The sequence below is a fragment of the Eurosta solidaginis genome, chromosome 2 (assembly GCF_040869045.1).
Source record: "Eurosta solidaginis isolate ZX-2024a chromosome 2, ASM4086904v1, whole genome shotgun sequence".
Classification (NCBI taxonomy): domain Eukaryota; kingdom Metazoa; phylum Arthropoda; class Insecta; order Diptera; family Tephritidae; genus Eurosta; species Eurosta solidaginis.
Genome location: NC_090320.1, coordinates 302179587 through 302197960, shown reverse-complemented (window position 1 = coordinate 302197960; position 18374 = coordinate 302179587). Strand labels below are relative to the sequence as shown.

Sequence of the window (18374 nt, the reverse complement as noted above, 5' to 3'; positions counted from 1 at the left end):
CAAGAAAACAAGACTGTAGAAAATTAAAATATGAATTTTGAAAATACTAGTATAGCTAACCAAACTGATAAACCAAATGAAGATGTTGTAGCATACCCATGCTATTTATAACAACACAACTTGTACATGCATAAGTGAACTAGGCAACCCTAGTTCAGTTATGCATTAGAAAACTCATCTCTATATACAATGACTAATCATTAAATAAAGCACGAGGTTGAAGTCAACACGTAGTTATAACAGGTAGTACATCTGCTAATGTTCGTCTATGATCTCATAGCTGGCTCTCTTGATTCCCCCGCTCTCTTAGCGAAGGTGTCATTTAATGTACCTAATAGGAGTCTTCGTACATTTTTACCATTTTACTTGCGTGCTTGCAGGGCTAATTATTGTAGTTTTGACCCAATTTTCGGGCGCTTACTGAATTTAACAGACTCTCAAGGAGGTTTTTTATTGATTTTTCTTTGTCGAGAAATAACTACAAGTCAACTCTGGAAGAGTACCTCTATTTTAACTTGCAATATCTTTTTTGTTTTTTATTTACGCTATTCATGTTACTTACGTTTTTCGTTGTAGTTTTAAGTTGAGTATTTGTTTTCAGTTTTTAATTACTTTTGTATCTAGTCTGTAAGATTATTTCTAATTATAGACAGTGTTGCCAGGTTAGCCTTTTCGAGGCTAGATTTAGCCTTTTTTTTTGCTTTTAGCCTCGAAATTTTAGGTTTAGCTTCGTGACTTTTTTCTAGCCTTTTTTACTCCGAATGTATTTTTAATAATTTCTAAAATAAAATAATTTCAATAGTTCCTGTGAACACCTAATACCTAATAATATGAGTTCTCTACAAAAGATTAATCCTTTTTCTGCTGAAAATTCGTTGAAAGTTCAAAGCCAGATGTATTTTCTTACTTTGAAAAAGAGAAGTATAGTTATTCTTCAAGTCAAATAGCATTAATAGAGCTGCAGTGGCGAAAACTTATAACTATACAATGGAAAAATGTACACTCCACCATGGAATTTTGGTCGAAAGTCCGAGAACATAAAAATGCATTAAACGAACCTTCTTTTTTAGAACTTGTCGAATTCATATTTAGTTTTTTAGTATTACAACTCAGTAGCGCGGGGGTTGAAAGAATTTTTTGTGGTATGAAAATTCTGAAAACTAAATTAACGAACAAACTAAAAATTAAAATGCTTAATGCGCTGCTTAATATTAGATGCGCGTTCAAACGCTTATCTAAATGTTTTAATGATTTTGAAATTACCGATGATCTCATACCTATGGTAAATAGCCAAACTTTATACGCAGACTTAAGCTCTTCTGATTCTTCAGACGGGGAATATTTTATATAAATAATTAGTTTGTAATATATTTTTTTATGTATATACACATATGCAATCATTTAAAGTAATTCCATGTGCTAGTCAAGGAAAATGTGCCTGATATGTTTTGAAACAAGAAGTTATGTTTATAAGTTTTTATTTACAAATGTGTAAACTAAAATATAAAAAAAAAAATTAATGAATTAAACAAAAAAATGTCTGGCCTTTTTTTAGCTTCTTTTTTTCTAAATTTGGCTCTTTCTAACCTTTTTTTTTGCCAATCTAGCTTCTTTTTTTTCATCACCTGGCAACACTGATTATAGACTGAATAAATTAAACATGAACATAAACATACATAAAGTGATATTGGAGATTGGAAAATAGAAAAAAAAAAATTATGATACATACATACGTAAAAATATAATTCATGATGAATTGCAAATTTTGAAAAAGCACATGGCAACAAGCCATATATTTAGCAATTACAAGGAGAAAATTTGTGCTAAGGGTTTTTACTTTGCGACATATGTTAGCTGCTTATGCACGTCTAAATGTTGCAAGTATATTACCCTTATACGTTTGTTAACCTGGCGATATAAGAGGCAATTTAAAAGTCCTCTTGCCATTTATTGGAATTGGAACATTCAATTCCTAAAACGGAAAAAAAAAGAACATAAACATAAACATGTTGTACCGAAAATCGCAGACACAAACCTCTGGGGGCCAAAGTGTATAACATATAGCTGAATTGGTTGCGATGAATAGTGGACACACACCATTTGTCGAGGTGATAAATAGAATAAGTGTTGAGGTGAAACATAGCCACATATTTCAGTTACATCTGAGTATAATGCGTATTGAAATTTAGTAGTACTAATTTTATGCGCAGCAATTTCAGAGGATTATTTAAAGTTTGACGCTTAAGCTTGAAACACAATGCTCTGACGCCGCGGAATAAACGCGACGAACATCGCCTTGTCGAAAATAGAATCCCCATAATTACATGAAGGTGAACACAATGAACGCCAAGAGCGAAATTTACGCGACGTCATTTTGCGACGATAGATTTATTTCTATCGTCGCCGCCGGGCGATGACGACAAACATCCCAAGGGTTGCTGCTGTTCAATTTTTTAAGTATAAAAAAAGAAAACATAATATCCAAAAACAAATTTTTTTTTTTTTACAAATAATTTTTAATTTAATTTCTTAACATTTTTGTTTTGACAAATTTTGATTTTTTTATTAGCGACCTTTAGTTGAAAACAATAATTTTCTTTAAGCTGGCTCTAGGTCATATGTACATATTAACCACACGATTGTTTTTGTTTTTATCTCCAATATATTTCAATCTCCATCGGAGATCGTCATCAGGGCTACAACAACAATTAAAGTTTTATTACGTTGTTTGGGCCAATTTATAAATATTTGGTTTGCTAAAATGAGCATTTGTGGCCATAAATTAAAACAGGGTATATTTGTTATTCCCGACGCGTTTTGACGTTACCTTACGTCTTCTTCTTTGGGGATCTGTTTAATGTTAAGTATATAAAATTAAATACATATCTAGGATATCTAACAATAAACATAAAACTGAAACATCACTTAACACTTATTTAGCTACTTACATTAATATTCACATTAATAATTATTTATTTCAAGTACTAATATAATTTTTGCACAACATTATTAACATGGGTACATTAAAATGACATTTGTTTATTTTTTACATTCTCTTGCATCTCTGTATAACAGCTGAGTAGGCGCTGCTTATGTGTCATTTCTTTCGGCACATCAAAACTAAATACAATGAAGAAATACAACACAATATTAATAAATTTAACAAAAAATCAAAAAATATCGCGAAACAAAAAGAAAGGCTTAAATTTGTGCTCAAATGCAAGAGCTACGGCATCACACCACCATACTTACGAGGTAAAATTAGATTCCTAGCAAACTCCTTTAAACACCAGTCCACCCGAACCCAACTACAAAAATTGGAAACCGGTTTTCTACTAAAAATATTAAACCTAGAAATTAAGAAAACTAATATAAACATCTTATTGCGCAGCTGGAACAAGTACTACATGAGATCGAAGATGAAAAAAGTGAGGACGCAATAAGAAGCAGTATAGCTGAAAAAATCACTAGCTACCAAAGACGAAGCAACCAGAACCCCAAAGATAAGCTAATTATGAGAACTTTCGAAGACACAAAGAACACAAGGACAAAATAGTACTGACACAGGCGGATAAAGGTAACAAAACGGTATTAATGAATAAAATCGAGTACGAGGAAAAAATGACAAGACTTACTAAGCGACAGGAAAGTTTACAAAATAATTAGGAAGGATCCAACGCAACAACTAATGAGGAAAAACAATACCATCGTTAACGAGCTATACAAAGAAAAGAAAATTAATGTAAGAGAAAAATTTCAACTATCATATACTGCGGCTGTCGCGCCCAGATTATACGGTCTACCAAAAATCCATAAAGATATCATGCCACTACGACCGATCTCATCATCTACGAAAGTACCTTGCTATAGGTTAGCTAAACATACCGGTGCCATACTGAAAAACTTAATGTCTGATGATTACAATTTAAAAAATGCGTTCCAATTAAAAGAAAGATTGAAAATATTTATATTGACGATGACGAAATACTTATATCATTTGAGGTAATTTCACTTTTTACAAACATTCCCACACACATAGTAATACATACTATAATGAAACAACGGACGCAGTTGGAAAGACATACAAATATTTCAAAGAAACAATTCCAAACCATACTAGAATTTTGCCTGCGAGAAAACAATTATTTCATGTACAATTCAAAACTGTATCAACAAACCTACGGGATGCCAATGGGAAATCCACTATAGCGGATATAGTACTAGACAAAATTCTTGACGACAGCATAGCTGAATTGAAGAAAAAGGACATATACATCAAATACATCACCAAGTATGTAGATGATGTATTCGCAATAATCAAATCTAAGGACACGGAAGAAATATTAAACACATTAAATTCTCAACTCACGAGTATAAAATTCACGATTGAAACGGAAAAAGACAACAAATTAGCCTTCCTAGATGTAGAAGTGAGTAGAAAAAATAAAAATTTACTAATGAATTGGTACGCAAAATCCATTGCCTCGGGACGATTAATAAATTAACACTCAAACCATCCATGGAAACAAAAAATCAACACAACAACAAATTTAATAAGAAAAGTAATATTAGCAATGAAGATTTCTTCACGGATAACATTAAACAGATAAAGAAAATTCTATTTAAAAATAGCTATCCAAGTTCTCTTACGGATAGACTCATCCAAAATACGTTGAACAGAGTTCACCAAAAAGATAACAAAACACAACAAGATAATACGAACAAGAAATATATCGGCGTAAATTACATCCCGGGCCTTACAGAAAATGAACTATTACATAAAACTATAAATAACAAAAACATTAATTACGCGCATAAACCAAATAACACGCTCAAAAAAAATTACAAAAGAAGACACTGTGCTGAGAGTGGACATCAACCTGACTTCGACGCGGTGAGCATACTACAGCGAGAGCAACATTATAACAAACGCTTTTCGTTGGAGATGCTCCACATAATTAATACGAATGAGAATAAGAGACTTAACCAGTGTTGCCAGGTAATGCAAAAAAAAAGGAGCTAGATTGGCAAAAAAAAAAAGGTTAGAAAAGGCTAAATTTAGAAAAAAAGAAGCTAAAAATAGGCCAGAAAATTTTTGGTTAATTCATCAATTTTTTTTTATATTTTAGTTTACACATTTGTAAATAAAAACTTATAAACATAACTTAAGCATAACTTCCTGTTTCAAAACATATCAGGCACATTTTCTTTGACTAGCACATGGAATTACTTTAAATGATTGCATATGTGTATATACATAAAAAAAAATATTACAAACTAATTATTTATATAAAATATTCCCCGTCTGAAGAATCAGAAGAGCTTAAGTCTGGGTATAAAGTTTGGCTATTTACCATAGATATGAGATCATCGGTAATTTCAAAGTCATTACAACATTTAGATAATCGTTTTAACGAGCATCTAATATTAAGCAGCGTATTAAGCATATTAATTTTTAGTTTGTTCCTTAATTTAGTTTTCAGAATTTTCATGCCACTAAAAACTCTTTCAAACTCCGCGTTACTGAGTGGTAATACTAAAAAACTAAATATGAATTCGAAAAGTTCTAAAAAAGCAGGTTCGTTTAATGCATTTTTATGTAAATTCCATGCTGGAGTGTACATTTTTCCATTGTATAGTTATAAGTTTTCGCCACTGCAGCCTTATTAATGCTATTTGACTTGAAGAATAACTATACTTCTCTTTTTCAAAGTAAGAAAATACATCTGGCTTTGAAATTTTCAACGAATTTTCAGCAGAAAAAGGAATTAATATTTCATATTTCATATCTTTATTAAGTCAAATGGTAACAACCTTACTGACTAGATTACAGATTAACTTAGTACTAGTTTAACAATTTTAAAGTAAGATTTACTGAGATAAGTAATAGGACTCAATGCGTGCCTTAAACAGAGACCTTGGCATGGCAAAGTCCAGGTCAAGGCTTCTGGATAGGCGATTAAATTCTACAACACCTCTTATAAGAGGTGCGAAACTGAAGTAATTCGAACGCAGCACTTCAACGCGGAATGTACTGTGAAAGCGGAGAGCTCTGTTAGAGACATTGAAATTCAACTGCCCAAGTAGTTCTGAGCAGTCAATGGCACGGGATATTATGTCAAAAATAAACATTACGTTTTGAACAAGACGTCTAACTTCAAGTGGCAAGACATTGATAAGCATGCATCTTGAATTGTAGGGTGGCAGGGGATTAACAAAGTGCAGAGGTTGAAGAGCAAATCGTATGAACTTGCGCTGAATTCTTTCAATTCTTAAAGAGTGTGAGGAGTATATGGGATTCCAGATGACTGATGCATACTCTAACTTGGAACGCACTAAGGCATTGTATAAGATTTTCCTGGTATATGGATCCTTGAAATCCTTGGCATATCGTCGCAAGAAAGCTAAATTGGTATAAGCCTTTGGTATGAGAAAGTTTACATGATTACAAAAAGTAAAAGATGAGTCAAAAATTACGCCAAGATCGCGAAACTCATTAATTGACGCAAGAGTTACATTTGAAATCGAGTACGCGAATGAAACCACATTCGTAGACTTAGTATACGTCATGTGGCAGCATTTACTAATATTGAGTCGCAGATTATTTTGACAGGCCCAATTATTTATAGCATTCAGATCTTCTTGCAGACGCAATGCATCAGAAGTACAGGAGATTCTCCGAAAGAGTTTTAAGTCGTCAGCATAAAGCAAATAATTCGAATTGTTTATGGATGAGCCAACATCATTAATAAACATTAAGAACAAAATAGGACCAAGGATGCTACCTTGTGGTACACCCGAAGTTGCTGAGAATTCATAAGACTTAGTTCTCTCGATTTCAACAAAAGATATTCTATTTTCCAAATAGGACTTCACCCACGACAGAAAGCTTGAGCGAAAGCCCATGTTTTCAAGTTTCCACAGAAGTAATTTGTGCGAAACTGTGTCAAAAGCCTTGGAAAAATCCGTATATATGGTGTCAACTTGACATCCATCCTTGAACGCAGAGACACAAAACTGAGAGAAAACAGCCAGATTTGTAGCAGTCGAACGTCCCGCAATGAAACCATGCTGACATGGATCGACTATTTTATTTATAGCGAATGATACTTTGTTTTTAACTACCTTTTCAAAAAGTTTTGAACATGTTGACAGTTTGGATATTGGCCTATAATTCTTTACTTCATTTTTATTGCCTGACTTGAAGATAGGAGTGATAGACACCAGCTTCCAGCGATCAACAAAAACTCCAGACGATAGCGAAATATTGAAAATGTGGCACAGTGGCACACAAAGAGAAATACTACACTTCTTAAAAAAAAAAGAGGACAATCCATCAATATCATTTTTGATTGAGGTCTGTAAGGAGGATATACCCAAGATAATATCGGTCTCAGACAAGGACAGAGACCCTAAGTCTAAAGGTTTGGGGCTATCAGTAAGATACCTGTTATCAAAGTTATCGGCCTCAACAACAAACGTAGATTTGAAAAAATCAGCAAAAAGATTTGCCGAAGCGACCAAACTGTTGGAGCAAATGTCATTAAATTTGACACAGGTAGGTATATTAGAACAACCTTTCTTTGAACGAACATAGTTCCAAAAAGATTTAGGATTAACTTTCAACTCATCTTCAACTCTAGAAACGTATTTGTTGTACAAAAACTTATCAAGAACATTGAACTGCGTCATATAGGAAGTATACTGATCTTTAAAAACAGTATCGCTGGTATCCTTGTATAATTTAAAGTACTTATTTCTTTGATTTTTCAACTTTTTCAACCTAGTATTGTACCAGGGTAGTTTGTGAACTTTAACTGGTAGGAGAGAAAGATTCCTACTGAATATGTCAGCCATCTTTACCAGAAAAATGTCGAAACATTCAGTTGCATTTTTAGCAAAGAAAATAGATGTCCAGTCTATTTCAGATATAAGAGAGTTTAAGGATTCGTAATTTGCATCCTTAAAGTTATAGGCGCGCTCATTATTATTTATATTGTTTTTCGGCACTAGGTCGAAGAATTCAATAGATAAATATAGGGCTACATGATGCATATCTGATTTATATATAGGAAACACACATTCAGTCAAGTGAGTTATGAGGTTCTCATCGACAAAAATTAGGTCCAAAATATTGTTTAACTGGTTCACGAAACTGTTAATCTGAATTAAATTGGCACTAAAAAGGGTGTCTAAGAAATTAATCTCATGGGGATGATGAACATTAGTAGGTGTTAAGATATCATCTTCTAGTAATTTCGACCAAACAACCTTGCTGAGATTAAAATCTCCCAGGACGCAAAAATTACTATCAACATTATATTCATATAGGTCAAATATATTATTAACATGAGCAAAGTAGAGCAAATCTGTGCTGCAAGGCGGAATGTAAGAAACGCAGATAAATAAATTGCCAGAAGGCCCAGTAATACAGACACAAAGCTGGTCCAAGAGAGAGTCATCGTTAGAAAGCGGCACAAAAGAAGAGAGAAGAGAACGCCTTACAGCAATTAACACCCCACCGCCTCTGAGACGCCCAGTTTTGATAGGGTCTCTATCCTTTCGATAAGTTTGAAACAGACTATGATAAAAAAATTCTGAGTCAGAGAAGTCATTATTAAGCCAAGTCTCAACAATGACGTAGACATCATATTCGCACCGTGAAGTGGCTAAAAATATATCTTTAGATTTCGTTCTCAACCCAGATATATTCTGATAATAGATATTTATACTTTTTTTAATATTACCGCATATAGCTAAGGTTTTGCAGTTGAGCCTTGTGCTTTTTGAAAAAACGGAATGGTTTAATTTTGATGTCCGATGGCCATAGCGAAGACTCAAGAAGCTTATTATATATTGAAGGCGAGACTCCAAGTTTAAAATTTCATCTTGATAACAAACTCGAGTCTGCATCTTTCTTTATTAATTTAAAACAATGAATTAATGAAGGCGAGATGTTTGCATTATGTGAGACATAGTCGAAAATATCGCTAGCGTTTACCGTCGGCTTAAAAGACGACAAATGCAACCATTTCAATCGAACAGCTAAGCTAAGATTTGCGTTTGAATTGCTACCTACGACAATGGTGGGTGCTTTTATGAACTTATTTGAAGCATTATTATCATTGTTAGATGCTAAGCTAGAAGTATTAATAGATGTTAGGTTAGTAGCGACTGATCCCTGACGGCCAAAGGCTACAACCCCGGAATACCCAGTTTTATTATTGGCAGGTGCAGCAGAACTGATATTTGCATCACTAGTAGAACAAGCGGCAGCACCACTAAAAGAACTGGGTGAGGAAGACAAATCAACAATAGCACAATGACCATTTGGCACAGCTGAGTTGTTGTTAGTGCTATCATCTGCTGGTTGTTTTGTATTTTCTGTCGTATCATCTTCGCAAGTTGATTTGCTTGTTACGCCTGACTGAATTGCTTTTGCATTTTCGAGAGAGGCTGCCTGTATTGTTTTCGCAGCCTTAACAGCTTTCGAGTTAATTTTGCTTGTAGAGCCAGCCAACTCATTGCCTTTGCCTTTGCCCTTTTTTTTGTTGTAGGCTGTTTTGTTGCAGATTTTGTATGCTTATTGCTGTCCGCAGCACTAGTGAGAATGGATTTGATATCACTAGCAACTGTAGCAACAAAAATGCCAATATTTTTCATTTCGGAACTCATCGTAGAGATTATACCATTTTTATCTTCTATGACTGAGTATAATGAGCGAATTTCAGCTGATAAAGAAACACACTTTAGTGATAATTGAGAGTTTTCACATTTTAGAGCATCCATGGTCGATAGTATACGAGCGTTATCACAACGTAGGTCGGCAATGCTTTTAACAATACCACTTAAATAATCATTGCGCTCAACATTGTTAACGATAGTGGGGAGAGCAGTAGGTGGCGGCGTACGAATAGACGCGCGTCGCTCAACCGAACACACTTTGCAGAAATAATGTTTGTTTGACGAAATGAGAAAATCAAGATCATCCGACGACATGTTGACACACTTCAAATGAAAGAGGTCATTGCACTTAGCACACAACACTTTCAGTTGGCCTCTTTCAACCTTTTGTCCACATTCGCACGGCATAATGATATTTAATGATAACACTTTGCCACTATTAATTTAATTTTATTTATGTATATCATGTTCCTTTGTAACATTTAAATATTACTTTCAGGATTGAAATCCAAAACAAGAGTCACTATCTCAATGTGGCAGTAGGCACAAATTATTAACATTTGTTAAGTGAACAATTAAAAATTGCACATAAATACGGAGCGAAAATAAACACGTCCGTATCGCTTGACGACTGTATTAATATTTTGTAGAGAACTCATATTATTAGGTATTAGGTGTTCACAGGAACTATTGAAATTATTTTATTTTAGAAATTTTTAAAAATACATTCGGAGTAAAAAGGCTAGAAAAAAGTCACGAAGCTAAACACAAAATTTCGAGGCTAAAGGCAAAAAAAAATGCTAAATCTAGCCTCGAAAAGGCTAACCTGGCAACACTGGACTTAACTACAAAAAAAAAGACTCCGAAACGGTCGCTCACTTATACCGCCACCTACTTGATTCGCAAAAATCAGTTCTAAACAACATCTTGAACTGAATAGATGCTGCCTATTTAACAGCCAATGTATGTATGCTAGTAAAACATGTAAATATGTTTGTTAATATATATGTATACAATATGTGGATAACTCTTGTTAAATAAAACTTTAATTGTTGTTGTAGCCCTGATGACGATCTCCGGTGGAGATCGTAAAAAATTGGAGATAAAAACAAAAATAATCGTGTGGTTTATACATATGACCTAGAGCCAGCTTAAAGAAAATTATCATTTCTGTTTTGTTTTATTATTTCTTAACATTTTGGGCGTATTTTAGTAGTCAAGTGCTAAAGCAGAGAATTAAAAAAGTTTTAATGTTTTTTTTCTTTATTTCTGAATAATGGCCACTCTGAATAAACAGCGTCAATTTCGCCCGGCATTGTGTTTTAAGTAGACGAAATCGCCCGACGCGGCGTATATCGTCGTCGCTTGGCATTGTGTTTCAAGCATTAGCAGTCCATATAAAGTTTCAAGTGTAAACGTCTATGGATGTAAAAAAACAGTTGAAAACTGAAATTTAAAGTAAAAGTCTAGTTGAAGGGTCTACTGCTAATACGCTATCTAAAATATCGAGAAAGGTGTCAAAAGACACGCATTGACCTCGAGAACAATAATCCGAAAGCGGAAAAGAAAAATTTTAACTCTGTCCGGAGATACCCTGCTAAAATCGTTGGATCATGTGGTCCACTGGAGTACTTGCCATTATACTCCACTGTAATGCAGCAGTGGACCAACTCATGTTTCTACACGAACATATTGTAAACCGATCATTGCTCGTTTTTAACGATTGTAATGACTACACGATGTTTATTGGACTGTGGATACTCCATGGATTACTCTGACGTAATGCGGAGCTGGAGTATATGGTCCAGTCCTAGGACATTGCAATGTTAATTGGACCATATTTTTTGTATGAATTGTGGTTAATTTTGGAGCACTCGGTTGGTCCATAGCGAGTACTCCATACATGCATGCATGGAGTACTCGCGATTTTTGCAGGGTACTTACCATTATACTTCACTGTTGTTGTTGTTGTAGCAATGCTCGCCCCACCTAACAGCCGCGACCGATCACAAATTGTCATCAATATCCTCTAACGGGAGTCCAAGGAAACTTGCCGTTTCAACAGGGGTGGACCATAAGGAAAGGGGTGTTAGAGGCGTTGGTTCCACATTACAATTAAAGAGATGGTTGGTGTCATGTGGGGACACATTGCAAGCAGGGCATACATTTTGTATGTCGGGGTTGATTCTGGATAGGTAAGAGTTTAACCTGTTACAGTATCCAGAACGAAGTTGAGCAAGAGTGACACGCGTTTCCCTGGGGAGTATGCGTTCCTCTTCTGCGAGTTCTGGATATTTTTCTTCAAGTACTGGATTCACCGGGCAATTCCCGACATAAAGGTCCGACGCCTGTCTATGGAGTTCACCAAAGACCTGCTTGTGTTTTTCCGTTTCATACGGCTGGGCTCTCAGGTGCCGTATTTCCTCAAAATGCTTACGGAGATGACTCCTTAGGCCCCTAGGCGGTGCTGGTTCGTCAATCAGATGTCTGTTGGGATGCCCAGGTTTCTGGGTATTCAACAGAAACTGTTTGGTCAGCATCTCATTTCTCTCCCTGATGGGGAGTATTCTCGCCTCATTATACAGATGGTGTTCTGGGGACATAAGTAGACAGCCCGTGGCGATTCTGAGAGCAGTATTTTGGCAGGCCTGTAGTTTCTTCCAGTGGGTGGTTTTTAGGCTTGGCGACCATATGGGTGACGCGTAGCACGTAATCGGCTGGCTAATTGCTTTGTATGTGGTCAAGAGCGTTTCTTTATCTTTTCCCCAGGTACTGCCAGCAAGGGATTTGAGGATTTTATTACGGCTCTGAATTCTTGGAACAATTGCGGTTGCGTGCGCACCAAAATGTAGATCCTGATCAAACGTCACACCCAAGATTTTGGGGTGTAGGACAGTCGGTAGCGTAGTGCCATCGACGTGGATGTTCAATATGGTCGACATTTGGGGCGTCCATGTTGTAAATAAGGTCGCGGAAGATTTAGTCGGTGACAATGACAGGTTTCGCGAGGCGAAAAAACTAGAGATCAGGGAGATAGCCGTTTATTTTATTGCATAGCTCATCGATCTTTGGGCCTGGGCCTGTGGCCATTATTGTGCAGTCATCGGCGTAGGAAACGATTGTGACTCCTTCCGGTGGTGAAGGTAGCTTAGATATGTAGAAATTAAACAAAAGCGGGGATAGGACACCACCCTGTGGCACCCCTTGTTTAATTCTCCTTTGTTTTGATGTTTCGTTTCTGAATTTCACCGATGCCTGCCGACTTATACTTCACTGTAATGCAGCAATGGACCAATTCATGTTTCTACACGAACATATTGAAACCGATCATTGCTCGTTTTTAACGATTGTAATCACTACGCGAGGTTTATTGGACTGTGGGTACTCCATGGATTACTCTGATGTAATGCGGAGCTGGAGTATATGGTCCAGTCCTAGGACATCGCAATGTTAATTGGACCATATTTTTTGTATGAACTGTGGTTAATTTTGGAGCACTCGGTTGGTCCATAGCGAGTACTTCATACATGCATGCATGGAGTACTCGCGATTTTTGCAGAGATGTTCGTGTAGAAACATGAATTGATCCATTGCTGCATTACAGTGGAGTATAATGGTAAGTACTCCAGTCGAATTCCCGAAGTTTTCCAGCCTCACCCCTTATTAATAAACAAGGATTTTCCTTTTAAGCGCAATTCGAAATATATTATTAGCAGCTTACATTCAACGTATTTGCTTTCCTATTCGTCTACTTTTGTTTGAAAATATGTTATACCTACTGTGTTCAAGTAAGAGTATATATTCATTTATTTTCGCAGAAAAATCATTTGGACTTACCCAATTTGCATTGACTCAATTTGTCTGCAGCAAGGGCCGCAAAAGCCATATAAAATTGGGCATAGTTGCTCTCATCGTCGAAAAAGTCGTTTTCACTGTAATAAAATTAATGGAAAACATGTTAAATAACAAATAAAACTGGGTGAAAAATTTTTTCCCCATGGCCGCCATCTTTGTTTTATGGTCCCATAGGACATTTTAATTTTGCGCATTAACCAATAATCCAATTCACAAAAATTTTATTTGCAAACTACCGTAAAACCTACCATCTTGTTATAGCTTTTATTATATTCACAATTTCTGTTTTATTTAACGTTCCATATCGATTTGATAAAAGCGATTTCACAAAACTCCAGTCCATCATGAAATTTCACAAAATTAATGGATTGTCATTCGCTCAAGTGACAAATAACTTTTTGTTGTAGTCAATCACGCAAGTGACAGATAGATCGCCGTTGCTGCCAGACAAATTAAAATAATTTGGGAATTGTGCCCTTTTTGTGTCTTGTGAATGGCGCGAACATGGTTGAAATTTTCTTGTTAAAGCATATATGACACTATATTTTTGCTTGGATTCCAAGCTAAAAAAAATGACGAAACTTTATCCGAACTTCAAAACACTAAAACAATTTCAATCATGAAAAGGCGAGACCACTATTCCCCCATAATTAGTGAGTTTGGCATGTTTTTGTTTATGTTTTCCATTTTGTTTTTACATTAACATTTTTAACAATAAAAACAATGCAAATAACACGCGAGATTTATTTCGGTCTCCAATGGCTCAATTTTTACAGACTGGCTCGTTTGTTTTTAATGAACTAGGTTGTATTTTTCTTGTATTTCGTTAGTTTTTTGAAATATAGTTGGCACACTTACACCAGTACTGAAACCGTATTAGGGGGGAGTGCGACAGAAAATTGAAGATAAAATACAAGAAAAAATACACGAAAATAAAGTAGTGTCATATAGGTATAATGATGCACCGAGCCATATACTATTCGGTTTTTGTGTGCCAGATAATTTATTAATTACTTCTTTTTAGTTTGGCTACGCTGCCTTTAATAAACCTACTTTTTCAAAAATAGATGTCGCTGCTTAGCCTTTTGCCGTATGAGCTAAATGAAAACTAGCGGCGACATCTTCCTATCACATTTCACGTGTGCGAAAATTTCACGACATCTGCTTCTCAAGTCTCTCAATGATCCAGAGCATTCCCGTGAGAATTGAGTGAGCCGGAGATATAAAACGCACTGGATGACGGCAATTGTGATCCATATGTTCACATTGTTGTTGCATTTGCATGTTAAATCTCTATCTGTATCTAGTTCATGTGTCATTGGAACAATAGGAATATTAAAGATAAATTTAGAAAAAATAATTAAATACATGAGTATAAGTATTTTCTTTCAATTACTGCAATTAAGGTGTCCTAGATGCCAGAGCTGTAAAACTAAGCAATCATTTGAAATTTTAAATCATTGATTTAAGAATGCTTGCTCTTCATTCATTCATTCCTTGGTAAGGAATGCTTAATTGTCACAGACCAGGACAGTATGTACTTCATGCGATGTGTTTTGAGAACTTTGATGACAGTTTGAGAGTGGTCGCACCCATTGAATGGGGCAAATCACTGTTAACACAACAACATTGTACCACTCCTGTTCCGGCCTTCAAATATTCGAAGGAAACATTTTGGATTATATACTGATGCCCTATAGGAATGTATCCTCAAATTAAACATGCTTGTCTATATGTATAACGACGCATCCATAGCAAATCTTATTTTCGGCAACTGCTTTATTGAATTTTAAATTAACACTTCACTTTCTTTTCTTTATTTCAACACTATTTAACCAACAATTAAAGTGCCTTCATCGGCGAATACATGTTCTGGCACTTCCAAGTTCAATGGAGCTGGTCCCTTACGAATACGACCAGAGGCGTCGTAATGAGAACCATGACATGGGCAATAATAACCACCAAAATCGCCAGCATTTGCAATTGGGACACAGCCTAAATGTGTACATACGCCAATCACTACCAACCATTCAGGTTTAGTAACGCGTTGCTGCAATTAGAAATATTATATTAACCAGTTTAATAAGTAAATATGCTACAAGCTCACATCGTCGCTTTGTGGATCACGCAGAGTTGAAACGGCAACAGATCGTTCAGCTTCAATCTCACTAGGGGTACGATGACGGATGAACAATGGTTTACCACGCCATTTAAATGTAACTGATTTGCCTTCTGGAATATCACCAAGTTTAACTTCAATTTTTGCCAGCGCTAAAACATCAGCAGAAGCGCTCATTGAGCTAACAAAAGTCGTTACTAATCCCTTAGCTGCGTAAGCACTGGCTACAGCACCGGCTCCAACCACCATATATGAGAATGCCTTCCGACTCTCAGCCGAGTCATCTTTGCGGTTGGGTGTCTTTACAGATTCGCGCCGATAGGCAGAAAAGTCTGGCACCTGCAAGTCAGTGTGCGCATTACGCTGGGCTGTGAATAAAAGAGTTGTATTTAATAGTTGTTAGCTTCGAGTTTGTTTTGATTGCATCGTCCATATTCTTTCGTATGACATTTGTTTATAACCTCAAAAAACATTACATAATGGAAACAATAATGTTGTGATCAAAGAACATTTCACAAGATGAAAACCGTTTTATGGTCACTTGCAGCGCTAATTATATCCTAATGCACTGAATAGCGCAAACAATTGGACCACCAGTTTTCATGCACTTTGCTGTCCTTACTCTGTGTTGAAACCACTGCTGCTGGTTTGAGCGAATTCGCAACAGTTTGGCTACCAGCGCGTAGGTAAGCACGTGTTATAGCCTTCATCATATTTGGAAACTTTTTCTTAGTACAGAATAAGTTGAAATGATTAGTTTTTACCAAATATTTGCGAAAATTCACTACCTATCTAACTTTCTGGTGACTGTGACAATCGATAGTATTTTTCGTACTTGTCATAAATGTCAAAACTGTAACATGTCCCTCCTTGGTCTGAAAACCCTAATGGCAGCCTTACCAGATGCGAAATTTATTTTAAGAGAAGCTGATGGCGAAATTTTTGTATGCAAGGTCCGTTCCTTAACACAGCCAGAATCACAGATCATTGTGAATGATAACTTAGTGTGATATCTTATCTGTCAAATGACTGACAGTATGTTCAATATGGCTACTTCTAAGCGTTTTGACAGGGTGTTCAATAAGGCGGCGCCTATCTTCAGCGGGCGATAGAAAGAGATACAGAATGAGACAGCGATAGTCAAATACAAATCAGGTGATCCAATCACTTTGGAATTTTGACATCTATGCAGAAGATATCACACTTAGTTATCATTCACAATGTCACAGATTATCTACCGATTTAAAGCGTTCATATTTATCTATTTGTCCCTGTGCCAAATGTGTAAAAGTATGAAATTTTGCAACGATTGATCAAACTTGTGTTCGCTGAAAGCGCCCAATGAGTATAAAATATTTCAATATGGATGGCAGCCATATTGGTGTGTTTGACGAAAAAAGTAGTACTAATTGTCGATTCCCATGGCTCAATTATATGGTTGGCTCATCTCATCAGCTGATTTTATTTATTTCATTGCATGGTCGATGGGATTGCCAAAAGGAGATGGCAAACTCAAAATGAAACCAACACATTGGCAACATTTTCTTACACATACAAAAACTGCTAAGTTTTATGTTTCCATTCCATACCATTCGCACCAACACCAATACACAGATTTTGACAATTTTAACATACATATCATTGTGAATGATAACTAAGTGTGATATCTTATCTGTCAAATGACTGACAGGATGTTCAATATGGCTACTTTTTAGCGTTTTGACAGGGTGTTCAATATGGCGGTGCCTATCTTCAGCTGGTGATAGAAAGATATACAGAATGAGACAGCGATAGTCAAATACAAATCAGGTGATCCAATCACTTTGGAATTTTGACGTCTATGCAGAAGATATCACACTTAGTTATCATTCACAATGATACATATTTTGTTATTTTACAAATGAGCCAACCATGAACCATTTGAACCATGACAATTACTTAACATCATAGATATCAGCTGATTACTTCTGCTTGTTGTTGTTATTCACAAGGGCTTACACAAGGCGAATTCAGTACGTTCAATATGTTATCCCAACGGCTGATTGCTTGTTCTTGATTATTTGCCATACATTGCCATGTACTTTAATATGTCAGTTAACACTTTCTTCTGCACGGCGAATTGGTTAAAACCGCTTTGCAACCACCCAAGGCGAATCCATACCATGTGGTGGCAAAGCGAATTCAACCAATTCGCCGTGCAGAAGAATGTCAATTCAAAAGAAAATTTTCATTGATTTCGATTAACTGACATATTGTTGTACAAGGCTTTGTATGGAAAATTATCAAGAAGAAGCAATCAGCTGTTGGGATAACACCACCTCTACTGGATTCGCCTTGGCCACCACCTGGACGGATTCGCCTTGGGTTTACATATTTTTTGATTACATAGCTGCTTTCCTTCTTACGTTATCCATCCGGCGAAGAATGCTTAGTTCATTGTTTACTATGTTTACTAAAATTTACTATAGCTTAGTTGCTAGAGTGGATTTTTACACGACACCGCATTGGCTCCACATTGCAACTGAAGAGACGGTTGGTGTCATGTGGGAACACAATGCGAGCAGGACATACATTTTGTATGATGGGTTTGGTTCTGGATAGGTAAGAGTTTAACCTGTTACAGTACTCAGGCCGAAGTTGAGCTAGAGTGATTTTCCCTAGGGAGAGTGCGTTCCTCTTCTGAGAGTTCTGGGTATTTATCTCTAAGAACTAGATT

General features: G+C 36.0%; 2 protein-coding genes across 3 annotated transcripts in view; both read right to left on the bottom strand.

The window, feature by feature from the left end:
• Positions 1-13913, bottom strand: part of poe (E3 ubiquitin-protein ligase-like protein poe) — a 75824-nt gene extending 61911 nt beyond the window's left edge. For both annotated transcript variants that reach the window (XM_067768786.1, XM_067768787.1), the window contains exons 1-2: positions 13788-13913; positions 13522-13616 (exon numbers count right to left, since the gene is read on the bottom strand). In XM_067768786.1, the coding sequence (XP_067624887.1) occupies positions 13522-13616; positions 13788-13885 (193 nt within the window). In that variant the 5' untranslated portion in view covers positions 13886-13913. The remainder of the gene's footprint in view (positions 1-13521; positions 13617-13787) is intronic.
• Positions 13914-15300: 1387 nt separating this feature from the next.
• RFeSP (Rieske iron-sulfur protein) lies at positions 15301-16497 on the bottom strand. Its single transcript, XM_067768785.1, has 3 exons — positions 16281-16497; positions 15647-16026; positions 15301-15589 (listed from the first exon to the last, which is right to left on the bottom strand). Exons 1-3 carry the CDS (start codon positions 16369-16371, stop codon positions 15371-15373), a joined length of 690 nt encoding a protein of 229 aa, XP_067624886.1. The 5' UTR covers positions 16372-16497; the 3' UTR covers positions 15301-15370.
• Positions 16498-18374: the final 1877 nt, after the last annotated feature.

Excerpts from the sequence above, each read along its gene's own strand:
- RFeSP (XM_067768785.1), bottom strand. The coding sequence starts at position 16,371 with ATGATGAAGGCTATAACACGTGCTTACCTACGCGCTGGTAGCCAAACT. Across the intron at positions 16,027-16,280 it reads AGCAGTGGTTTCAACACAGA|CCCAGCGTAATGCGCACACT; the intron begins GTAAGGACAGCA and ends TTTTATTCACAG. Across the intron at positions 15,590-15,646 it reads GTGATCCACAAAGCGACGAT|CAACGCGTTACTAAACCTGA; the intron begins GTGAGCTTGTAG and ends TTCTAATTGCAG.